Source organism: Balaenoptera ricei, chromosome 1 (genome assembly GCF_028023285.1).
Source record: "Balaenoptera ricei isolate mBalRic1 chromosome 1, mBalRic1.hap2, whole genome shotgun sequence".
In the NCBI taxonomy this organism is placed as follows: Eukaryota; Metazoa; Chordata; class Mammalia; order Artiodactyla; family Balaenopteridae; genus Balaenoptera; species Balaenoptera ricei.
The window spans coordinates 96440428-96466881 of NC_082639.1; the positions used below are offsets into that span (position 1 = coordinate 96440428).

The 26454-nt window shown below is 44.3% G+C and overlaps 1 protein-coding gene across 2 annotated transcripts; it reads left to right on the forward strand.

The window, feature by feature from the left end:
* Positions 1–1293: 1293 nt before the first annotated feature.
* On the forward strand, positions 1294–17670 carry GSTM4 (glutathione S-transferase mu 4). 2 transcript variants are annotated; one of them, XM_059927379.1, is made up of 8 exons: positions 1294–1388; positions 1608–1680; positions 2112–2176; positions 2476–2557; positions 2656–2756; positions 3496–3591; positions 3679–3789; positions 17161–17670. In XM_059927379.1, exons 1-8 carry the CDS (start codon positions 1353–1355, stop codon positions 17275–17277), a joined length of 681 nt encoding a protein of 226 aa, XP_059783362.1. In that variant the 5' UTR covers positions 1294–1352; the 3' UTR covers positions 17278–17670. The 2 variants fall into 2 exon arrangements, with proteins under 2 accessions (XP_059783362.1, XP_059783369.1); XM_059927386.1 differs by lacking the exon at positions 1608–1680.
* Positions 17671–26454: the final 8784 nt, after the last annotated feature.

The window sequence follows — 26454 nt, forward strand, 5'->3', positions numbered from 1 at the left end:
TTCTGTAGTGTACCAACCTTGCATTTTAACTTGTAAAATCCATTTGTTTTTAAAAGTTCCTCTCATCTCTTTTCATATATCCATTACCTTGTAATATACTTTAAACAAGGGAAAAGTGAACCCAGACCAACCTTGTCCTATTCTCCTCATTCTGAAATAACGGTCAAGCTTCAAAGAGGAAAGTTGGCAGGTAGGACATTGTTCTTGAGGAGGTTGTATCACAGAGCGTCATCAAAGACCACCTGAGCCACCCTCTCCTACACAAAACCACACGTGGGTCAGGAGCCAGGATCAGGGCAGGAATCCGTGGACCTGGGCAGCCAAGGTGTGCTGGGCCCACTCTGCCTGTGGTCCTGTGCCAGTCCTCCAGGCTTCTTGCTGGTCCCCCCTCTGGCCCCCCTTGCAGCAGGAGAGGCTCCTAGCCGCTCAAAGGACAGCCCTCTCCCCCCCCACTCAGATCCCTCTGTGACCACCACAATCCAGGTCACTGACCCAGTCAACCCAGTCAACGTGAGGGTCATCTAGCTGGCTGTCGGGACATCTCCGGACTGCACCTGGATATCTTCTTTGCTGGGCCTGGTTCTGAATTTAGAGTCACTATTTAGACCATAAAGCTACCCGATTAATTAACAGTTGGTCATTATCACTCTGGCATACGACTGAAGGGACGAGTCCTCCATAGTCCCTGAAAGGAAAGCACTGACCACATTTACTTTTTCTGCTCCTTGTCGTGGGTGTTTCTTGTATCCCACTGATAGTCTGTTCTAGAAGATACGCTGCTGTCAGGGATTATAAAGAGTCGGGGGAGCGTTAGGATTGCTTGGAGTCCTGAGCTTCCTGTGCTAGTGGCTCGTTTAAAGTTTCGATCTGAGGGGCACCACTCTGTGGACTGAACTTGGCAGTCGGAGCCTCCCAGAGCCCGGGGGAACTCAGCAGCCCAGGAGCAAGCCTGAGCGATTCCTGGGAGGGCAGGGGAGGTGGAAGATTCGTGCTCTTGTGATTCAGGCTTGTTCCCCGAGCGCACTGCCAACTCCCCCGATTTAGCTGAGATCTGACTGGGGACGGGAACCAGGCTGCCCTCAGCGTCCTGGCGCCCAGAGCTCGGCTCCCAAGTCCCCGCGGCTGGACGGGAACACGGACTATTTCCACTGCGCTGGGTGCAGATACCGCGCTGAGGACCCCGGGCGTCCCGGGTCGCAGGAGGCCTCGGAGATTGGGTAGTAGTTGGGGGCGTGGCGGAGAGACGCGAGGGGGGCGTGGCCTCACTCAGGCCACACACAGGCTTGATCCAGGCACCCGGATGAACTTCCACAGCGGTGCGGAGAGAGTACCCCGATCCACGAACCCTGACCATGGCAATGACCCTGGGTTACTGGGACATCCGCGGGGTGAGCGGGGGTCCACCAGGGCGGGCGGGGAAATGCTACGCAGCTGGGGACCGGTTCGCCAGAAACTTCGTTTGTGGGGATCGCTGCAGCCCAACCCCTTCCCTCCGCCTCTCCTTCCCAGGTCGGGGAGAGGGTTGGGAGTGTGGGAGGGGACCCGGAGCACCGAAAGTCGCGCGGTTAAACCTCATGTCTGTCCTTTGTCCCGGCCATCTCTCCCAGCTGGCTCACGCCATCCGCCTGCTGCTGGAGTACACAGACTCAAACTATGAGGAGAAGTACCCGATGGGGGACGGTAATGGCATCCTTGTCATGTCCTGGCTTCTGCTCAACTCATGCTGATTTGGTACCAAGCAACCCATGTCCTGGCCCCTGTTATTTCTATCTGCTGCCCTCCAGCAGCTGGAGAGAGGTCTAACCTTACCCGAACTCTTTGAGGGTCTAGCTGGCCTCCAAGGCAGGCCATGAGAGCCGATAGCCGGGCCCCTGTATCAGCCATCGGCACGGGCTCCCTTTATTGCTTGCACTAACCCTTTGTAAGCCTTACTCATGTGGGTTCCAGAGCCGTCTAATTGTACTTTCCCCCAAAACTCCATGTGAGATTTAGAGGTTCAGATTCCAGATCCACCTGTTCAGGGGCTCTTGTCTCTGACTCCTTGGTAGGTCCCCCGGGAAGGAAGGTTGGACTCCGGGGTGGTTTGTTTCACTGAATCTTCTTTACCACAGCTCCCAACTATGACAGAAGCCAGTGGCTGAATGAAAAATCCAAGCTGGGCCTGGACTTCCCCAATGTAGGTGCAGGGGCTGGGGTGCTCTGGGGGAAAGTGGACGGTGTCCCTGTCCATCTCCTTACCCAGCTTAGAGGTTTCAGGATCCGGTGCCTCTGCTCAGCCTCTCAGCTTCCTGGTTCTCTTCACTGCCTTTCTATAATACTGTATGTCCCAGCTCATCCCTTCATTTTACAGTATATTATTTAGTGTCTACCATGGGCCAGGCTCTGTGAGTGCCAGGTTTCATCTGTGCCCTTGCTCAAGGGAGTGGGTGCAGGGGAGCCTGGTGGCCCAACCGACCTGGCCTGTTGTTCTTCCAGCTGCCCTACTTAATTGATGGGGCTCACAAGCTCAGCCAGAGCAACGCCATCCTTCGCTACATTGCTCGCAAGCACAACATGTGTGAGTGGAGCTGTGGGTGGGGGAGGGGTACAGGTGGCCATGCCCTGGGCTTCTCTGGGGTGGGATCCTGAGGCTGAGTCCCTGTTGTGTGGCCACAGGTGGGGAGACAGAGGAAGAGAAGATTCGCATGGACGTACTGGAGAACCAGGTTATGGATGTCCGCTTGTGCATGGCCATGATCTGCTACAGCTCTGACTTTGTGAGTCCCCTCCCACTGGGCTGGACAGGGTTTGAAATGCTGGTCTGGGTCGCGTCTACACTGGTCTTTTGCCTTTGAACTCCCTGGAGCTACTGATCAACCAACACATTCCCTTGGAAACTCTGACTTAGTTCCCACCAATCTTAGGATAGAGTCCAGACACCCTTGGGTGGAAATCCAGTTCCTAGACAGGGTGTTTTCCTCGTTAGCCCAGCACCTCCTCCTCGGCATCTCATGCATAAACGCATGTGCCCAGTAGGCAGCCTGGGGTCAGAATTTGTTCCTCTCCCTCCTTCCTTTCAGCCTCTCAGATTCTCCTCATCTGTTCAGAGACTGCATCGGCATTCACACCCTTTCTGTCACCCACGCTGGAACTTAGGACTTCTTTCCTGAGTCATTTGAGTGTTGATCTTCCTGAGGTCTGAGGCCCGAGCTCTGCCAGGTCTCACAGCACTGCTGGTCTGTCCCATGGCAGGTGTTTGGAGCTGAGTGGTGACAGGTTCAGGCACAGTGTGGTTTTGCCCTTTGCCTTCCCATCTCCTCTCACAGATGGGAGGTGGTACCTGGTAGGAGTCTAATGAACACAAGTGGGTTAAATCGCAGCCTGGGCACCGACCCGGGTGTAGTCAGGGGACATGGCGGCTCACTTGGCAGCTGGGATCAGGCACAGCCCTGGGAGGCCTGGTCTCTGCCCAGGGGGTCTCTATCTGAGGGCAGTGACAGCTGTTTTGTGCCTCAGGAGAAACTAAAGCCTGATTACTTGAAGGAGATCCCTAAAACGATGAAGCTCTTCTCAGATTTTCTGGGGAAGAGGCCCTGGTTTGCAGGGGACAAGGTAAGGGGGACGGCTTTGGGGGATGGAGAGCTGTCATTTTTCCCGTGTTCAGAGTTTGGTGCCCATTCATGCTTTGCCTTTCTGCAGCTCACCTATGTGGATTTCCTGGCTTACGACGTCCTTGACATGCACCGCATATTTGAGCCCAAGTGCCTGGATGAATTCCCAAACCTGAAAGACTTCATTTCCCGTTTTGAGGTGATTCTCCTGATCCCTCTAGTATTTATATCTCTCTTCTCTTCCCCCTCTTCGCTGATGCTTTCCTAGTTGGAACCCAAATGAAGAATAACATTTAATGAGGACTTGGTTTATGCCAGAATCTCTGCTCAGCATCTAACATATATTGTGTCAAATTTAATCTTTATAACATTCCTCCGTGGTAAAAGAATTATCCTCTCCATTTTACAGATAAGGAATTAAGCTGAAAGGATAAGTAATTTCTGAAGGTCACAGAGCCAGTAAAGGCTGTGCTGGGCTCCCAGTCAGAGCATCTGGCTTCTATGGGCAGCAGTCAGTGGTCTCCCTTTCCTGTATGGAAAAGAAAGCTCAGGTCCTTTTCTTGTCTGGGTTCACAGCTCTGGAAAGTGTGGAGGAAGCAGAACCTTCAGGAGTTTGCCTGCAGCTGGCATTAGTAGAGTTGAGACACAGTAGGACTGATATAAAGTACTAAAAACACAGACAATATCTTCTCTGGATCTCCAGAGGGGTCTGCACAAGTGAGTCGCCGCCAGTTGTACTGAGATTCTCAGGACTGTAGTTGGTGCTGGGATTTGAGTACATACATAGGTGTCCTTTGGAAGGATTTTATCTCGACACCTCTTATAGTGGACACTTTCCTTCCCTCGTCTTCCTTCCTTCTTCCTTCCAGTTACCCAAGATTCCGATCTCAGAGGCGGGATAGTACATTTATTTTTAGTAACATTCACTGATCTGACCCTCTCCTCTGTATGAGGCACTGTGTCAGGCACAGTGGTGATGAAGAAGTAACACAGTCCTGGTGCACACCTTCTGGGACTCAGTGCAGCTGGAGAACTACAGGAACCCCGAGCTGTGTGGTGTGCGTGGAACCACTTGGTGCTGGAGGAGCACAGCCTGACCTCACCTCCCAGCTCATCATCGGTCACCCTCAGTCAACCAGTGGGAGAGCAACAAAGTCTGCTTTATGTCAGATTTGGGAATTTGAAGCTCTAATCCAATAGGTTTTTCAGACTACAGTCTGTTCTCTATTCCCACCCCCACTCCCCACCCAGCCCCCATCATCAAATCTGCTTTCTTAGCTAGTTCTCATCAGCTCTGGTTCTGGTCCAGGCTTATTGGCCTTGAGAATTTTGCAAGAGCTGGGATGACTGCCCGGCAGGGAGGATGGGGACAGATGTGGGCTGCACTGTGTGGCCTGTTGGGGCCTGGGCTGTTGGGTACAGGCAGCCCCAGGATCTTTGAATCCTTGGAACTTATTGGGCACTGTCTGTCTTGGGAAGACTGTGCACAGATACACCTGAGTGTCTCACTGCCTAGTTGGCTGCAGCAGTACTGAGGATGTGGTAGGTTGGGGCCCAGGGAGACTGGGCTCAAGTCCCAGGCCAGGCAGGTGGACTCTGTCCTTTAAGTGGAATAATTAGAGTCTGGCTTGGCCTGGCCTTGTGCTCCACACCCTCATACTGATCTCGGGCGGCCTCGGCCTGCAGCGGCTTGAAGCAGGATTTTGGTTCCTGGCCAGAGACTGAGGTTGGGTCGCGGCGGTAAGAGCACCAAATCCTAGCCACTAGAACAGTGGTCAGTGACGAGGCCCTGGCCCTTTGGCTTTGCAGACAAGAATTCCCACGAAGATGGAAAGTAGTGAAACAAGTAAAGTGTTTATTAGGAGAAAAAAAAGTACAGTACGTGTGGATAGACACTGGGTGGGCTCAGAGAGAGAGTCACGCCCTCGTGGTAGTTTGAATCACTTTTGTGGGGCATTTCTTCCAGGTTTCCTTTGACCAGTCATCTTGCTTTGCCTGGTTTTGAGTCTGTATTTGATGTATCTCAGGGTCCTCCCCTATGTGCTTGCACATCTCTTAGCCAAGATGGATTCTAGCGAAGAGGCCTATGAGTAGTTGACATCACTTACTATGAGGTGGCGCCCCCCTCGCTTTTTGACCTCCAGGGAGCCTTTCTGCGCATTTGTAGTCAGGGAGGTCTCCTTGACTTCGAGAATGAAGAATATGTGGTCTTTTATCTCTTATCTGGGCAGGGCCCAGCCTCCTCCGTCATCCTGCTTTTATAGAGTTTCTGCTATTATGGAGTTTTTGTCCACAGGGGACAAACTTCAGCTGTTTGGCCTGGGGCCCATCTATCTCCTGCCTCAAATCCCCCCCTGAGAGACATGAACCCCAAGAAATCTTTATTGGGAGGATGAAGGGCAAAGGTCTGTCTTCTGTAGCTTCTTCAGGCTGGCAAGGGGCTCACAGACCCTACCTAGTTGGGGTCACGGAGCTCTCGCCCTGACTCATTAAGGGACCCGGGGTGACATCTGCTGTTATTCCAGCAGGATCTGTTCCAAGGAGTGTCTGGAATCTCCGCATCACCGTCATCTTGTCTGGGAAACCGTTGTGTCCTTAGAAAGAACAAGCTAGGCTTCTTAATCTTAAGTAGATTTTTATTTATTTATCTTTGGCTGCGTTGGGTCTTTGTTGCTGCTCATGGGCTTTCTCTAGTTGTGGTGAGCAGGAGCTACTCTTCGTTGCGGTGTGCGGGCTTCTCATTGCAGTGGCTTCTCTTGTTGTGGAGCACAGGCTCTAGGCACACGGGCTTCAGTAGTTGTGGCACATGAGGTTAGTTGCTTCATGGCATGTGGGATCTTCCTGGACCAGGAATTGAACCTGTGTCCCCTACATTGGCAGGTGGATTCTTTTTTTTTTTAACATCTTTATTGGAGTATAATTGCTTTACAGTAGTGTGTTAGTTTCTGCTTTATAACAAAGTGAATCAGTTATACATATATATATGTCCCCATATCGCTTCCCTCTTGCATCTCCCTCCCTCCCACCCTCCCTATCCCACCCCTCTAGGTGGTCACAAAGCACCGAGCTGATCTCCCTGTGCTATGCGGCTGCTTCCCACTAGCTATCTATTTTACGTTTGGTAGTGTATATATGTCCATGCCACTCTCTCACTTTGTCCCAGCTTACCCTTCCCCCTCCCCATATCCTCAAGTCCATTCTCTAGTAGGTCTGCATCTTTATTCCCGTCTTGCCCCTAGGTTCTTCATGACCATTTTTTTTTAGATTCCATATATATGTGTTAGCATATGGTATTTGTTTTTCTCTTTCTGACTTACTTCACTCTGAATGACAGTCTCTAGGTCCATCCACCTTACTACAGATAACTCAGTTTCGTTCCTTTTTATGGCTGAGTAATATTCCATTGTATATATGTGCCACATCTTCTTTATCCATTCATCTGTTGATGGACACTTAGGTTGCTTCCATGGTATCAATTTACATTCCCACCAACAGTGCAAGAAGTTTCCCTTTTCTCCACACCCTCTCCAGCATTTACTGTTTGCAGATTTTTTGATGATGGCCATTGTGACCGGTGTGAGATGATATCTCATTGTAGTTTTGATTTGCATTTCTCTAATGATTAATGATTTTGAGCATTCTTTCATGTGTTTGTTGGCAATCTGTATATCTTTTTTGGAGAAATGTCTATTTAGGTCTTCTGCCCATTTTTGGACTGGGTTGTTTGTTTTTTTGATATTGAGCTGCATGAGCTGCTTGTAAATTTTGGAGATTAATCCTTTGTTTAATCAGTTGCTTCATTTGCAAATTAATCAGTTGCTTCATTTGCAAATATTTTCTACCATTCTGAGGGTTGTCTTTTCATCTTGTTTATGGTTTCCTTTGCTGTGCAAAAGCTTTTAAGTTTCATTAGGTCCCATTTGTTTATTTTTGTTTTTATTTCCATTTCTCTGGGAGCTGGGTCAAAAAGGATCTTGCTGTGATTTATGTCATAGAGTGTTCTGCCTATGTTTTCCTCTATGAGTTTGATGGTGGCTGGCCTTACATTTAGGTCTTTAATCCATTTTGAGTTTATTTTTGTGTATGGTGTTAGGGAGTGTTCTAATTTCATTCTTTTACATGTAGCTGTCCAGTTTTCCCAGCACCACTTATTGAAGAGGTTGTCTTTTCTCCACTGTATATTCTTGCCTCCTTTATCATAGATAAGGTGACCATATGTGTGTGGGTTTATCTCTGGATTTCTATCCTGTTCCATTGATCTATATTTCTGTTTCTGTGCCAGTACCATACTGTCTTGATTACTGTAGCTTTGTAGTATATTCTGAAGTCAGGGAGCCTGATTCCTCCAGCTCCGTTTTTCTTTCTCAAGATTGCTTTGGCTATTCGGGGTCTTTTGTGTTTCCATACAAATTGTGAAATTTTTTGTTCTAGTTCTGTGAAAAATGCCAGTGGTAGTTTGATAGGGATTGCATTGAATCTCTAGATTGCTTTGGGTAGTAGAGTCATTTTCACAATGTTGATTCTTCCAATCCAAGAAGATGGTATATCTCTCCATCTATTTATATCATCTTTAATTTCTTTCATCAGTGTCTTATAATTTTCTGCATACAGGTCTTTTGTCTCCTTAGGTAGGTTTATTCCTAGATATTTTATTCTTTTTGTTGCAATGGTGAATGAGAGTGTTTTCTTAATTTCACTTTCAGATTTTTCATCATTAGTGTATAGGAATGCAAGAGATTTCTGTGCATTAATTTTGTATCCTGCTACTTTACCAAATTCATTGATTAGCTCTAGTAGTTTTCTGGTAGCATCTTTAGGATTCTCTATGTATAGTATCGTGTCATCTGCAAACAGTGACAGCTTTACTTCTTCTTTTCTGATTTGGATTCCTTTTATTTCTTTTTCTTCTCTGATTGCTGTGGCTAAAACTTCCAAAACTATGTTGAATAATAGTGGTGAGAGTGGACAACCTTGTCTTGTTCCTGATCTTAGTGGAAATGGTTTCAGTTTTTCACCATTGAGGATGTGTTGGCAGGTGGATTCTTAACCACTGTGCCACCAGGGAAGTCCCCAAATTCAAGTTTTGCACCAGCTTACTTTTAAAATTCATTTACTCAGTTAAATTTATTTTAAGCTTAGTCAATCCTGACCATGCTCAAAACTCTTTTCTTGGGGTCCACTTTCCACAAAACTTTTTATCAGTTTCTGTATCCATTACTTTATTTTTCCATCTAGAAACAGCCACCTGTAAGTCAGACCTACTTCTTTTTCCCTTAATAAAATGCAATTCCATTCCTCATACCTTCTTTACTAAAAACACACATCCTACTTTCTTTAAGCATCCATGAACTGTCCTTTATATCAGCACTCTGTAGATTGGTAAACATAAATCCAAATAATAATTTCTTGAAAAATGTGCTTTCCTACAGAAAATATCTCAGTGTGGCACCAAACATATTTATTAATAGTTCTAGACCTTTTGTTTCTCTGTAAAAGGAAGCCAGTGTTCAGTAATTAATGTTTCAGTATCTTATTTTATTCCTAAAAAGTTCACCCGAAGCTCTTATCTCATTTGAATTTTTTTCCTTAAAAGTTTCTTCACATTGAGTTACTTTCCTTGCTGACAAATTTACAATGGATATAACAAGATTTTATTTAGCTTATATTAAACCTAGATGCAATAAAAGTGTTATACTTAATGTTGATGACTCTAAAGACATGTCTATATTAATTAGATCAACAAACTTAGACATTAATACCAGGTATTAATTTAATACTGAATATTTCCCAGTTCATGTGAACCTGAAATTCATTTAGCTTAATTTCTCTTGTATTTAGAATTGCCTGATGAAAGCGCTTACTTTTCTTTAAGCCCATTAAATAGAGCTCATTTACAAATTAACCTCAGCAATATTATCCAAAGACAAAGACATACACTGAGACATACATATATCCAGAAAGACACAACGAGAGATCTAACTTCATTTTCTAAACTTAGTTATGAATTAGATATCACAATGTAAAACTCACTAGTTTATAAATAACAGTTGGAATAAGAAAAATTTTAAAAGGCTTCATTCCAGTTTTTTTTAGCTTCAGGAATTAGAGATGGTCTAGATAAGATAAGTGTTCCTGAGAGCCCTGGTCTCAAGGCACAGGGAGAGAAAATCAAGTTCTCCTAGTAGGACTTATTCCTCAGTGTCAGAATTCTGAAAAAAAGTAACAAGCTAGCTTTCTCTAATTGCACATGAAAAAAGAACCAGTTTTGGGATTTAAAAAAAAAAAAAGTTTTTTTCTTAACCAGTTTTCTCCAAAGTCTAAAGAATATTGTGGCCACACTGTCAAAAATCATCTTTCTTTTTCCTTGGTCATAGTTTCATAGCTAAAATTTAGACCAAAATTTAGACCAATTTAATGCTCAGATTGGCCTGGATAACAGGGGCAGACTGGCTAATAAAATGTTGTCCCAGCAGGGATTGTCCCTCCAAGGAGGTGGGGTCTTAGTTTGATCAGAAGAATCTGAAGGAGTAAGGGAACTTGCAGGAGCGGGGGAAGCTTGGTTTCCCCCCTGAGAGTTGGGAGAAGTTAGAAGGGATCGTTTAGAATGTCAGGAGAGTTTTCCTCAGTCCATTTTCCCATACTATGGCAGTAAAGATCTAATTGTAAGACACCCATTTTCAGGCCATTTTCTTCATCCCCCAACTTAAATAAAGGCCAGGCAATGTTACAGCAGGACCTAAGCTTTCCTTTCTCAGCCCGTCTGGCTTAACTGCGCTCCTAGAAATGAAGTCCAGCGTCCTGGAAACATTACTAGGAGGTACCTGAAGGAGATTCAGAGCGTCCTCTGAATTTCCTTCGAATCCTGTGCTTGGTGGGATTTTGAGTGTCCTCTACTCTCCCATTGATCCCTGACCAGACATCTCTGGTCTACCCAGTCCCTCGAGTGAGGGGTTCCTTGAACCACTGCTGGTGCATTGCCAGGGCTCTCCTTGAGCATTGCAGTCTGCTTGAAGGTGACCAGCCCAATAGGCTGTCCGTTGCAGTGTATGGACTGCCAATGCCTGGAGTGAAGGGGGAACTCCGGAGGAATTGGAGTTGGCCACAATGGAAAATGCCATGGGGGTCAGGACCTGAGGGCCTGAGGGGTGGGACTTGAAAAGAAAGTGAAGCAGAGAGCAAGAGAAAGAGGGCAAGAGTGAAAGTCAAAGGCCTCAAGCTGCAGCTGGGCAAAGCCCGCAATTTACCTTAAATTCCCTGGTTTCGGCACCAAATATGATCTCAGGTGGCCTCGGCCTGCAGCGGCTTGAAGCAGGATTTTGGTTCCCGGCCAGAGACTGAGGTCGGGTCGCGGCGGTGAGAGCACCAAATCCTAGCTACTAGAACAGTGGTCAGTGACGAGGCCCTGGCCCTTTGGCTTTGCAGAAAAGAATTCCCACGAAGATGGAAAGTAGTGAAACAAGTAAAGTGTCTATTAGGAGAAAAAAAAGTACAGTACGTGTGGATAGACACCGGGTGGGCTCAGAGAGAGAGTCACGCCCTCGTGGTAGTTTGAATCACTTTTGTGGGGCATTTCTTCCAGGTTTCCTTTGACCAGTCATCTTGCTTTGCCTGGTTCGGAGTCCATATTTGGTATATCTCAGGGTCCTTCCCTGTGTGCGCGCACATCTCTTAGCCAAGATGGATTCTAGCGAAGAGGCCTATGGGTAGTTGACATCATTTACTATGAGGTGGCGCCCCCTCCCTTTTTGACCTCCAGGGAGGCTTTCTGTGCATGTGTAGTCGGGGAGGTCTCCTTGACTTCGAGAATGAGGAATATGTGGTCTTTTATCTCTTATCTGGGCAGGGCCCAGCCTCCTCCATCATCCTGCTTTTATGGAGTTTCTGCTATTATGGAGTTTCTGCTATTATGGAGTTTCTGTCCACAGGGGACGAACTTCAGCTGTTTGGCCTGGGTCCCATCTATCTCCTGCCTCACTATCACCTTTCATCCAGGTTTTGCTGAGTGAGATCTGGTCTCTTCTGCAAGTTGCTTGGGCACTTTCTGAGCCCCTTTGTTTTGCTAGGCGTCCATCCCTCTGTGGGCAAACCCTGGGAACCTAGAAGTCTTTTCTGAAAAAGAGAATGTTTTTGCAGAATGAGAAGAACAAGTACTCCTATAACAAGATGTTGACTGGGAAAAAAAACCCTCACAACTTAAGAGCAGTGAGTTTCAGTTTTATTTGGGGACCTTACTGAGGACTGTAGCCCGGGAGACAGACTCTCAGAGAGCTCGGAGGAACTGCTCTCAAGATGTAAGGTAGGAGACAGTAAGTATATGAAGTTTTGGCTGGGAGGTACATGTAGTCAAGCATGCATCTTGGTAAAAGATTAGTGCTAATTATCGAAAACAAATATCTCAAGTTAATGATTTTAGTGCTCTTCTATGTGTAGGAAGATGCATGAATCTGGGGTGACTGAAATTCTTTGTTCGATATGCATCCAAACTCTCTAAGGTCCCCCATATCCAAAACACAGAATGTTTCATCCTGGTTTTCTCCATCCTGAATTCCCCTCAGGGCACACTGTCAGTGGGTGACTGCAGTGGGTTGCAGCTTACTCCTTTCTAAAACCGATAATGAGGGAGACTCTTTAGGCTTTTTACTATTCGTGGAAAAGACTTAAGATCTACATTCATTCTTGACAAATCCTTAAAAGAGGCTGTGAATTAGATTTTGGGTGAAGGAGCCTTTCTAACCATTTGAATTTAAAAAGGCCTCTTTTCCTTTATTTTTTCCCTTTGGTTTCAGGTTCTACCTTATTAAGTTAATCAGGTTCAGTCTCATGTCATTGTGGGCTGTATTTACATTTCTGAAATGTGGGGATTTGCAAGACAAACACAGTTGCTTTTATTTTTTTATTTTTAAAAAATATTTATTTATTTATTTATTTATTTGGTTGCACCAGGTCTTAGTTGTGGCAGGTGGGCTCCTTAGTTGCAGCTCATGGGCTCCTTAGTTGTGGCATGCGAACTCTTAGTTGCAGCATGCATGTGGGATCTAATTCCCTGACTAGGGATTGAACCTGGACCCCCTGCATTGGGAGCTTGGAGTCTTAACCACTACACCACCAGGGAAGTCCCCACAGTTGCTTTTAATTCCCCAAAGAACTGGGCTGCCACCTAAGTGATATCAAAAGATTGATTTGCCCAACTACATTTTCTTTAATTTGTTTTTTTATATCAGAAGGAAAATTTCCAACTAAACTGGAAATCAAAAGCTTTCCATATTCCAGAACTTTAGGGATCAGTGTATCATGCCTTCAAATGTTTGCAGAAGGTCCTCTTTCTGAGTGCACAAGTCAAACTCAGACCAATTTACCCTAGGGACAAACAAAACAAAACAAACAAACAAAAAAAAACCCCAAACCAAACTCCATTATTGCTTTTGTTAGCCCCTGAATATTAGACCCCAGCTTTTACCTCATACTCTGTGGACTCATGTAACCCTATTGGTTTCCTTTATCATGTTTAGTTAACATTGCCTGAGAGACAGATTATATGCCCTGTCTTATACCAGGCAGGGGAGCATTCCCCAGCGAGACATATTGTACATCCCCACAATATATCAGGTAAAAGAGATGAACCATCTTACATAAAACCTGTTCAAATACACCAATTTTTTGGGACTTCCCTGGTGGGGCAGTGGTTAAGAATCCGCTTGCCAATGCAGGGGACACGGGTTCGAGCCTTGGTCTGGGAAGATCCCACAGGTAGCGGAGCTGCTAAGCCCGTGCGCCGCAACTACTGAGCCTGTGCTCTAGAGCCCATGCTCTGCAACAAGAGAAGCCACCGCAATGAGAAGCCCGCGCACCGCAACGAAGAGTAGCCCCCACTCACTGCAACTAGAGAAAGGTCGAGCGCAGCAACAAGGACCCAATGCAGCCATAAATAAATAAATAAATAAATAAATTTATTTAAAAAAACACAAATACACCAATTTTTAATAAACTTTCTTCTCAATTCTATCAACTCTTATACCTTTAACCGTAGCCCTCATTAGGACCCTATTAACCAGTCTTGGTCTTATAAGGAGTCCCAGAAACTTTCCTTTTTATTCCCTGGCCATTTTACCCATTTCTGTATAAAAGGCTTTGGGGTCTCCAGTGAGGGGTTGAGCCAAGGGACCCAGGGCTTTTTGTCAATCTTTAACTTGATTGATTGGCATGTTGCCCCGCGCAATTGCTGGTCAAGTATCTGAGTGTAATTTTTTTTACCTCCTTGCCTTTAAAATTTTTCTAAACTGGGGTAAATAGAGTGGACTTGTTTGGGGCCCTTTAACATTAGGAGGACCAATAAGGGGTCTTTTTGGCCTCTCCAAAACATCTTTTTTGGTAGTGTTGTATCAAAACCTTTGTTTTAATGCTGTCAAAGTCTGTTTCATTTATCCCATCTCTTAATAACCATCTAAAGATTTCCATCCTATAACCTAAGGGAGTTCTTAAGGTTAGCCATTATATTTCTTTGTATCCACCTTCTAGTTTGGTGTTTCCATAGGTACCAATAAAACAACTGTTTACAATGAGAGGTCTCTAAAAACTTACCAATTTAGAAGTTTTTCCAATTTAAAGGATCCATTGTTAGGATTCTTAGTTGTGATTCAAACCAATAAGATGCAAGAGGCATCCTCAAAAGGGAGTGCAAAGGATGCAGCCTTCACAAGAACCAGAAAGTTTACTCCCAAATATAATCTAAGAAAGTAAAGGCCTTTGTTGTATAGGGACACAAGGAAGGTTGAGACAACAAAGGCTCTTTATGGACTGGGACCCCTTATGACACATTTCCCTAAAGCTGGCATAGCTGAACAAGAAGACTGCTTGGAATCCCAGTCTATGCAACTTTCTGCCAAATGTACTCCATATGTGTACCTTCTCAATTGCAGAGACTAAGCTACCAAAACACAGTAGAAGATGCCTAAGATCAGGTAGACTATTTATATCTCAAAGGCATGGGGAGATGACACAAGTTCCTCCTAGAAGGGCATTTGTTTCCTTAAGGTCAGAATTTTGAAAAAAAAAAGTTTTAAAAACTTTTTGGCCAACATAATCACAATTTTACCAAGGCTTTTGAATTATTGTTGCTTTCTGTGGGGAATCAATTTTGGTGTTATAAAAACGAAGTTGAGGGCTTCCCTGGTGGCGCAGTGGTTGAGAATCTGACTGCTAATGCAGGGGACGCAGGTTCGAGCCCTGGTCTGGGAAGATCCCACATGCCGCGGAGCAACTGGGCCCGTGAGCCACAACTACTGAGCCTGCGCGTCTGGAGCCTGTGCTCCGCAACAAGAGAGGCCGCGATAGTGAGAGGCCCGCGCACCGCGATGAAGAGTGGCCCCCGCTTGCCACAACTAGAGAAAGCCCTAGCACAGAAACGAAGACCCAACATAGCAATCAATCAATCAATCAATCAATAAAATCTTAGAAAAAAAAAAAACGAAGTTGAGAGAGAGACGAATAGCATGAAGGAGAGCATTGCAGTGGACACTTAGAGGAACAGGGAGGAGCAACGGAGAGCAGGTCCAGCTTCAGGGGCCTTTTAAAAATTCTGATATAATTTCAAGCCATTTTTTGTTGCTTTCCTGCAAGAAGTTACTTTCTCATTTCCTCTTTTAGAAGCTTCTAAATACCAATCGAAATGAGCATTCCATTCAGTCTGTTTGATCTTATAGCCCGCTTTCTCTAGCTGTGTACACCCAAAAAACCCAGTATTGGAATGTCCAAAGAACCCCATTTTGGCCATTTTTAGGATGAGACCTCCTTTGGTATAGTTTCCCCAATTAAGTATTTGCAAGTATAAGCTCCGTATGTAATGTACCTAAACCTGGCTGTGGTGTTAGTCATAGGTTAGCAATCTGTCACCCTTCTTTCTTTTGCTAAGAAAGCTTTGTTTCCCATTTCAGAGTCTGTTTGTCAGGATAAATTACTATTGATAACTGTATGGTGGGCCAGCGTGCTATTTGTGAGCTTAACTCTCCTAGTTGTCACCCTAGAGTCATTTCAGGTCTTTTACACGTCTCAGTTTCTCCCTCTGACAGTTTAAAGCCTCGATGGGCACTGGGAACACTGGATGGCCAAATCTTTTTGTGTGTCCCCGGATGGGCCACTTCTGTAAATTAAAGAATGGGTTTCCCTATGGGACTGCTGTGTGGTATGAAGGACTGGCCTCCACCACTCCTGGAAGTTTCTCAGTTGCCTGAGAAAGCCATACCTGGCCAGGAAGAGCTCTGTCCCTTATCTTTGGAGTTAAGAGTTCTTATATGGTATCTGCACTATATTCCAACCAACTCTGTTAAAGTAGTCAATACAAGGAAAGATGCCAACCAGCCCCTTATCGACTCACCCAGCCTGAACTTTCCCAGTGTCTCTCGACTGGGTACTTTCTCAGTATCTCTGAACTGAGAAGTCAGGTACCTTTTTCATCCACCACTGAATAAAACTCAGGATTGTCAACCAAGATGGTAAAACTGAGATCAGGAGAGACTCACCCAAATTCGTATGGACATGTAGAGAGGTGGACCGGCACAAGGGGCCTTGCTGGTACCAAGGGTCCAGATCCTTGTAAAGTTCTGGTGAGCGGAAGAAGTCTCCTCTGGGCCCCTTTGTGGTCGCCAAAACTGTCCACTGGAAAGTAAAACCCACACAACGTAAGACCAGTGAGTTTCCCTTTTTTTGGGGAACTTACTGAGGACTGTATTCCAGGAGACAGCCTCTCCGATAGCTCTGAGGAACTGCTCTCAAGAAGTAGGGGAGGAGGTTTGGGAAATAGGAATAATCAACTCTAAAAGTCTTAGTAAAATATCACTGCTAATCACCAAAAAACAGGTACCTCAAGTTAGTGATTTTAGTGCTTTTCTGTGTATGGAAAGATGCATAAATCTGATGTGATTTGAATTTTTTCCTTAGTTATGCATCTTAACTATCTAGGGGCCATGTATCCAAAACACAGAATGTTTCATCTTGTTTTTTTACATCCTGAATACCCCTCCAGGCACACTGTTGGTGGGCAACTGCCCTGAGTGGTGACTTTTAGCTCTTTGTATAAGTGGATGATGAATGAACCTCCTTGTTCTTTTTGTTTTCAGCTGCGAGGAAGGGAGTGCAGCAGAAAGAGCTCAGAATGGAGAGCGAGAGCGAGCCAGGCTGCATTCTAGACATATTACCTATAAGCTGTGTGAGCAGGAGGGAGGTGCTTATCTTCTGTGTGCCTCAGTTTCCCTTCTGATAAATGGTGACAGTAGAACCTATCTTGTCAGGTAGTCATGTAGCGATTCTAAACCTATATTATCATCTCTAGTGGATATACAGCACCTTATACAGTGTAGAGTCTCCATATGTGGTAAGTCTTATTAAGAAATCAAATGAATTACGGGAAATTGGAAGAGTCAACTTTCCAGAGCTGAGCATCCCAAAAGACTGTCTTTTGCCCCAACATTTGACCCCACATGGAAGGGCTGTACCAGGGTACCAAACCTGGGGAGAGCTGCATGAGCCCCAGTGGGGCAGCAGACCTGAGGCCTGGCCTTCTTTTTCCCACCCTCAGGGCTTGAAGAAGATCTCTGCCTACGTGAAGTCCAGTCGCTTCCTCCCAGGCCCTCTGTTTCTAAAGACTGCCGTGTGGGGCAACAAGTACTGCCCTGTAACCAGGAGACGGGAGTGAGGAGCCATTGCCCTAGAGACCAGGTGGACCTCCCTGTGCACAGAACCATCTGTCTTTTTCTTTCTCCTTCTTTTCACTCTAGATGCCGTCTTGGCCCCCTTTATCTCCCTCCCAACCCCCTTTTCATCCATCCTTTATTCAGTTCCCCACTTTTCTTCAGCAAAGTTCCTCCCCACCCCACATTATCCCTCCTGCACTAAAGCCAACCAGATTATCCTTCCCTTCCATGGTTGCTTCTGCTGTGAGGAGCCCAACCAGACCCCTGGCCCATAGGGCTCTGCTCTGAGCTCCCAGCACTGTCCTGAAGATCAGAATTGGCCTGGTGTACAGGCCCTGCTTCCCAGTGTGGTTCCTGCCCAGCCCTGTCTGATCCCCAGTAAAGCCTTAATGATACCTGCTGTGTCTTGTCTTATTCCCTCCTGGCTTCCTGGAGTCACGACTGACTGTTGGGTGTGTGGGAGTGTCCATTTTTCCTTCTGTTGTCCACTGTGGAGGCTCCGTGGATGGGCATGCATGTGTGTGTGTGGCGGCGGGTTGGGGACAGGTGGGATTATACTATTGCTTGCTCCTTTCTATCGCTACTTCATGTACCTCTGTTCCTTAGCATGGGGTCTCTACAGAAGGGGGGCCCTTCTGTGCCTGGTTCCCTCCTTAATTCAGCATTCATGGGATGCCTCCTGTCAGCTTGTGGTACTCTGTGTCATGGTTCAGGGGGCTCTTGGGTGCTGGGGAAGGGGTTTGAGTAGTCTACTGATAGTGTGGGATCCTGGTGGCCTACCTTCTGTCACCCATTCCTGGAGGCTTTCCCTGCTTTAGATACCCTTCATCTGTGTTCTTATAACATATCTCAATAAAACATACCCCCACTGTATTATAATTGTTTTACTTGTTTTGCTCTCCAACTCAACCATAAAGTCATTGAGGAGAGAATCCATGTCTTATTTGACTTTATACTTCTTATATCTATCATACTGCCTGGCACACAATAAATATTTAATGAAATTTGGAAATTTGAAAGAATTATCTCTAGTTAAAGCCCTGGCAAACTCTACAGCCGTTATATGGATTTAGAGCCTTGGATATAGTTATCTCAGCCACCTGAGATAAAGAATAAATTTCAGAAGATTTAAAATCTACAGGTCTGGAGGAAAGCCATTAGCTCTCTCTAACTTAAGCATTTAGTAGGCTGTAGCTGCCCCTTGGATATCTTGATCTGAAATGGGCAGGCCTAGTGGGCTGGGTCAAGTGTAGCCACTCTGTGCAGTCAGGAGGTCGTGTAGCCATTTTATGTTAGGATACCTGCAAAGTGTAGGACTCTTTAGAATACCATCTTATTAGCAGGTTCCTCAAACAGTGCCTGGATAGTGGAGTTGGGCCTCTTAAGGCACGGCCTCAAGTCTTAGCTCAAAACAGGGAGTAGCTTTAGAGAAGTATCCTGTTGAACATTTGTCCAGATGACCATTTCTTGCAGTTATTACATAAACAGCAGTAAAAATAGTGTTAAAGGTCTTTAAGAATTAAATGATTAAAGATAAAAGTGGTATGCTAAAAAAAAAGTCCAGTAAAGGAGAGCAGCCAAGATAGTGGAGTAGTAAGACTCTGAGTTCACCCTCTCTCATGAGCACACCAAAATCACAACTCTCTGCAGAAGAACCATCAATCAAAAAGACTGAGACCTACCAGAAAAGATGTTCTATAACTAAAAGACACAGAGAAGGAACCACAATAAGACGGGTAAGAGGGGAGGACTCCCGATATAATGAAATCCCATACCCCCTATGTGGATGACCCTTTTTTTTTCTACAATACAATCTTATTGGAATATGGAATGTAAACAGATGTTTTCAAACAAACAGTCTAACCTTATACAAATGTATGGCATTATTAAATAGTTAATATCCTAAAATGTGATGTAGTGGTAGACACCTTGAGCTCTAGCTCACCTGGCTGAGGTGTGTGAGGTCCCCAGAGCTGTGGCACGGCTCTGTAGCTGGGGTCAGGGAACTGCTTGCAAACCATGAGTGAGAGTTCTGAGCCCTGCATCAGGCTCCCCAGTCTAGGGGTTCAGCACTGGGAAGATGAGCTCCCAGAGCATCTGGCTTTGAAGGCCAGTGGGGATTAACTGAAGGGGGAAAGAGATTTCACTCTTAAAGGGTGCACATGAACTGGAGGGACCCCCTGAAGTGCTGGCCTCAGCCAACTAAAGAGTTCGGGACCTGCACTATCACAGGCACCAAGCCCTTAGACCAGAACGAGGGGCACAGTTAGGAGGTGGTCTGTGCCGCGTCAAGGGGCTGGGCTGCACTACAAGAAGTTCTTGGCTTACCCCTGGATCCTGACCATCATGTGGCTGGAGAAATTGGGCATGTGGATCAGGCAAAAGGCTGATTGGCAGCAGGTAAAGTTGCTGCTGTGATCTCCTTCTGGTTGACCGTCCCTACTCAGCAGAGACCGGAGCTGCCCGTCGTCTTTCAGCCCTGCTGTCCCCTGTGTTTTCTCAACACCACAGAAAGACAAGAAAGGCCTGAGCCTGTCAGTACCAAGGGAGCTGATAAGAGGGCGAACAGAGACCTCGGTGATTTCTGAGAAACAGTGAAAGGTGACACAGGGTGTGAAAATTTCACCTGTTTTGAAAGGAATCTCAAGAAAGAAATACAGAGCAGAAGCAAGAAGAACTACAGTCCTGCAGCCTGTGGAATGGAAACCACAATCACACAAAGTTAGACAAAATGAAATGGCAGAAGAATATGTCCCAGATGAAGGAACAAGATAAAACCCCAGAAAAACAACTAAGTGAAGTAGAGATAGGCAACCTTCTGGAAAAAGAATTCAGAATAATGATAGTGAAGATGATCCAGGATCTCAGAAAAAGAATGGAGGCAAGGGTCGAGAAGCTGCAAGAAATGTTTAATAAAGACCTAGAAGAATTAAAGGGTGCACACAAAATATCACACATACTGGGACCCAGAGCAAAAGCAGTAATTTGATAGGATCCTGAGCCAGACCTACCTGCTGGTCTTGCAGAGCCTCCTGGAGAGGTGGGGGGTGGCTGTGGCTTACCCTGGGGACACAGATACTAGTGGCAGACATATTTAGGAACATTCAACCAAAGTAAACACTCCTGTTGGTTGCTGCCATCTTAGCTCAGTAGTACCAAGCCCTGGCCCCCCACCAACAGCCTGTAGGCACCAGTGCTGGGATGCCTCAGTCCAAACAACTAACTAAGCAGGGGCAGTGTTCCGTCCATCAGCAGACAGGCTTCCTAAAGACTCCTGAGCCCACAGCCACCTCTAGACACGCCCCTAGATGTGGCCCTGCCCAGCGGAAGGCCAAGACTCAGCTCCACCCACCAGTGGGCAGGCACCAACCCTTCCTGGCAGGAAGTCTGCACTAGCCTCTAGACCAGCTCCATCTATCAGGGGGTAGACACCAGAATCAAGAAAACTATGATCTTGCATCCTGCACACAGAATCCACCAATAGCAGCCCATACCCTACCTTGGGACCAGCTGGGCCCTGGCCCTGCCCACTAGCCAGCCAATGCAACCTTCAGGACACCCTGGACCCCATACCCAACTGTATCAGGAACTGCTCCCACCCCCACCCCAATGATCTGAAATGAGGTCTTGAACCCCTGGGCCCTGCAGGCAGACTCCAGGAACCAGCTCTGCCTGCCAGTAGTCTGGCACTAACCCCAGGATCTGGCAACAGCCCTGGAGTCTTCAGAAACTTGGCTCTACCAATCAGTGAGACAGCACTAGCTCCTTGGCCCCCTAGGCTTCTGTAACCAGCTGCCTCATGGCCAGGCTCTGCTAAACTGCAGTTGGAGCATCTGCATAAGGCAGGACCTGGCAACAACCAAGCCTACTAGACCACCCACATAGCCTGACACAACAAAAGGACCCATGCAGCCATCTTAGGGGGAACCCCTAGAGCATATAGCTTGGATGATGAGAGAGGAGGGCACTGCTGGGATGCATAGGACATCTCCTGCAGAAGGCCACTTCTCCAAGTTTGAGAAATGTAACTAACCTACCACATACATAAAAATACAAAGAGCAACTTAGACAAAATGAGGTGACACAGGGATATGTTACAGATGGAAGAATGAGATAAAACCTCAGAAGAACTAAGTAAAGATATCATTCTCTCCAGGAGGAGACTGGATGTACAGAGTGAGAAGTTAGAATTTGTTAACAAAGAGTTAGAAAATATAAAGGACAACCAAACAGAGATGAAGAATACCATAACTGAAATGAAAAATACACTAGAAGGAATCAATAGTAGTCTAAATGATACAGAAGAATGGATCAGTGAGCTGGAAGACAGAGTAGTGTAAATCACTGCCACTGAACACAAAAAAGAAAGAAAAGAAATGAGGACAGTTTAAGAGACCTCTGGGACAACATCAAGCACACTAATATGTGCATTATAGGGGACCCAGAAGGAGAAGAGAGAGAGAGAAAGGACCTGAGAAAATATTTGAAGAGATAATAGCTGAAAACTTCCCTAACCTGGGAAAGGAAACATTTACCCAAGTCCAGGAAGCACAGGGAGTCCCATACAGGATTAAGCCAAAGACAAACACACCAAGACACACTGTAATCAAAATGACAAAAATTAAAGATAAAGAGGGAATATTAAAAGCAGCAAGAGTAAAAGTAACAGATAACATGCAAGGGAACTCCCATAAGCCTATCAGCTGATTTTTCAGCAGAAACTCTGCAGGCCAGAAGGGAGTAGAATGATATATTTAAACTGATGAAAGGGAAAAACCTACAACCAAAAATACTCTACCCAGCAAGGCTCTTGTTCAGATTTGATGGAGAAATCAAAAGCTTTAAGACAAGCAAAAGCTAAAAGAATTCAGCACCACCAAACCAGCTTTACAACAATTGTTAAAGGAAACTTCTCTAGGTGAAAAAAGGCCACAAATAGAAACATGAAAATTATGAAATGAAAAAGCTCACTGATAAAGGCAAACATATGGTAAAGGTAGGAAATCATCCATACGCAAGGCTAGTAGGGAGGTTAAAGACAAAAATAATAAAATCATTTGTATCCACAATAAGCAGTTATAAGAGGTACACAAAACAATTAGATGTAAAATATATGATATTGAAAACAGTAATTGTGAGGGGAGGAGAGTAAAATGCAGGTTTTTTTATACTAAACATTTATAGAAGACTTAACACCTATCTTTCTGAAACTATTCCAAAAAATTGCAGAGGAAGGAACATTTCTGAACTCTTTCTATGAGGCCACCATCACCCTGATGCCAAAACCAAAAACATCACAAAGAAAGAAAATAACAGGCTAATATCACTGATGAACATAGATGCAAAAATTCTCAATAAAATACTATCAATCTGAATCCAATAATACATTAAAAGGGTCACACACCATGAAAAAGTGGGATTTACCCCAGGGATACAAGGATATTTCAATATCTGCAAATCAATTAATGTGATACACCACATTAACCAACTGAAGGCCATATGACCATCTCAATAGATGAAGAAAAAGCTTTTGATAAAATTCAACATCCATTTATGGTAAAAATTCTCCAGAAAGTGGGCACAGAGGGAACATACCCCAACATAATAAAGGCCATATATGACAAACCCACAGCTAACATCATACTCAATGATGAAAAGCTGAAAGCATGCCCTCTAAGATCAGGAACAAGACAAGGATGCCCACTCTCGCCACTTTTATTCAACACAGTTTTGGAAGTCCTAACCACAGCAATCAGACAAGAAAAAGAAATAAAAGGAATCCAAATTGGAAAGGAAGAAGTAAAACTTTCACTGTTTGCAGATTACATGATACTATACATAGAAAATCCTAAAGACACCACCAGAAAGCTAGTAGGGCTCATCAATGAATTTGGTAAAGTTGCAGGATACAAAATTAATACACAGAAATTGCTTGCATTTCTATACACTAACAATAATCAGAAAGAGAAATTAAGGAAACAATCTCACTTACCATCACATAGAAAAGAATAAAATACCTAGGAATAAACCTGCCTAAGGAGGCAAAAGACCTGGACTCCAAAAACTATAAGACACTGATGGAAGAAACTGAAGATGACACAAATGGATGGAAAGATATGCCGTGTTCTTGGATTAGAAGAATCAATACTGTTAAAATGATCATACTACCCATGGCAAGCTACAGATTCAATGCAATCCCTATCAAATAATCAATGGCACGTTGGACAGAACTGGAACAAAAAATTTTTAAATTGGTATGGAAACACAAAAGACCCCAAAAAGCCAAAACAATATTGAGAAAGAAGAATGGAGCTGGAGGAATCAGGCTCCCTGACTTCAGATTATACTACAAAGCTACAGTAATCAAAACAGTGTGGTACTGGCACAAAAACACAGATCAATGGAACAGGATAGAGAGCCCAGAAATAAACCACTTATGGTCAATTAATCTATGACAAAGGAGGCAAGAATATACAAAGGAGAAAAGACAGTCTCTTCAATAAGTGGTGCCAGGAAAACTGGACAGCTCCACGTAAAAATAAAATTAGAACATTCTCTAACACTATATATAAAAGTAAACTCAAAATGGATTAAAGACATAAATACAAAACCAGATATTATAAAACTCTTAGAAGAAAACATAGGCAGAACACTTTTTGACGTAAATTGCAGCAATACTTTTTGGATCAATCTCCTAGAGTAAAAGAAACAAAAGAAAAAATAAACAAATGGGACCTAATTAAACTTAAAAGCTTTTGCACAGCAGAGGAAACCATAAACAAAATGAAAAGACAACCTATGGGAGGGGAGAAAATATTTGCAAACGATGAGACTGACAAGGGATTAATTTCCAAAATATACAAATAGCTCATACAGCTCAATATAAAAAAACAAACAACCCCATTAAAAAATGGGCAGAAGACCTAAGTAGATATTTCTCCAAAGAAGACATACAGATGGCCAATAGGCATATGAAAAAATGTTCAACATCACTAATTATTAGAGAAATGGAAATCAAAACTGCAATAAGGTATCATCTCACACCAGTCAGAATGCCCACTATCAAAAAAATCTACAAATATTAAGTGCTTGAGAGGGTGTGGAGAGAAGGAAACCCTCCTACACTGTTGTTGTGAATGTAAATTGGTGCAGCCTCTATGGAGAACAGCATGCAGGTTCCTTAAAAATCTAAAAATAGAGCTACCATATGATCCAGCAATCCCACTCCTGGGCATATATCCAGAAAAGATGAAAGCTCTAATTCAAAAAGATACATGCACCCCAATATTCATAGCAGCACTATTTACAACAGCCAAGATATGAAAGCAACTTAAATGTCCACCAACAGATGAATGGATAAAGAAGATGTGACACACACACACACACACGCACACACACACAGTGGAATATTACTGAGCCATAAAATAGGAAATAATGTCACTTTCAGCAACGTGGATGGACCTAGAGATTATCATACTAAGTGAAGTAAGACAGGGAAAGATAAATACCACATATCACTTATATGTGGAATCTAAAAAATGATACAAATGAACTTATTTACAAAAGAGAAACAGACACGCAGGCATAGAAAACAAACTTATGGTTACCAAAGGGGTAAGGGTGGGGGCAGGGAGGGATAAATTAGGGAGTTTGGGATTAACAGATACACACTACGTATATAAAATAGATAAACAACAAGGACCTACTGTATAGCACAGGGAACTATATTCAATATCTTTTTATAACCTATAATGGAAAAGAATTGAAAAAAAAGAATGTGTGTTTGTGTATAATTGAATCACTTTGCTGAACACCTGAAACTAACAAAACACCGTAAATCAACTATACTTCAAGTTTTAAAAAAAGACATGAGAGAGCGGGGAAAAAATGCCCAGATCAAAAATAAATCTGACATGAAGAAAAAAAAGTCTAATAGAGCTAAAAGTTAATGAAACTGGTAAGATAAGTCAGTAAATGTTTTTGGCTTTGCGGGTCATATGGTCTCTGCGACAATTGGTCCCCTTAGCAGCCATAGACAATACATAAATGAATGGATGGAGCTGTATTCCAATAGAACTTCAAAAACAGGCGGCCTTAGTTTCCTGACTCATGATTTAGAAGCTCAAGTTAAAAGGGCATAGCTACATTAAAGCTTAAATCTTAGATTTGAAATGTAAAAGGTGATTATCAAGGAAAAAAGGAGCAAAATAACTCAATCCATAAAAAAGAGGGAATATGTGATAATGAAGTCAGTTGCAAATGAAGTTTTTCTAATCATTGTGGTCAAAATTATAAAAGGTAAAGACATACATTTTAAAGCCTGGGGTAGAAGCAGTAGAACGTATGTACTTCAAACTGAGGCAACCAAAAAAGATGAATTTTCTTGTGGTTGGGATCTGGCAGAGTTCTCAAGACCTGGGATTCTTTGGCACCTCATGGCAGTGCTCCTACACCATTCAATGTGCACCTTTCCCTCTAGAACGAGAAAACAAGACACATTCTGAGAACATGGCTGCCTGCATTGGGGTCTCCTGCATTGACCTGTAATTACCTGCTGTTAATTACAAGTTCCATGCCTAGTATTCCTCCATTATCATTGTATCAGCAGAGAAAGATGAAGCTGATAGAGACCCCAAGCCAGCAGCCTACAGGAAATGGAAGCTTAGTCTTCCTTCATGTCCCATGGGGAATAGTCCAGGCTGTTGAGGCAGTTTTGCTCCATGAAGTTATTCAGGAACTCAGGCTCCTTCCATCCTGTGGCTCTGCCATTCGTAAGGCTGCTTCCTCATTTCCTTGGTTGCAGCTATATCATGAGTATGGGAAAGAAAATAGAGCAAACCCAAGGAAGCAACTTCCCATTATACAAGTGAGGCAGAAGTTGCAAACATCACAGCTGATCACATTCCATTTGTGATCAGTTGTGTGGCTTTACCTAGTCACAAGGGTAGACACATATTTCAACAGAAGAATAGATTTGGTGGACAGTTGCAGTCTCTCCCACACCCAGGAGAGTGAGGATTAAAGGTTAAACTCAAGACAAGGAGAAACCTTGGGTTTAAGCTAGTGGTTTCCAGCAGGTAGGATAGAGACTAAGGTACTAAAGATAAGATGTTTATCTTCAGATAGACCTAAGGGGAGTGGCATATCCTTTAGTGTTCCTTGTTGCTGAAACAGGAAAA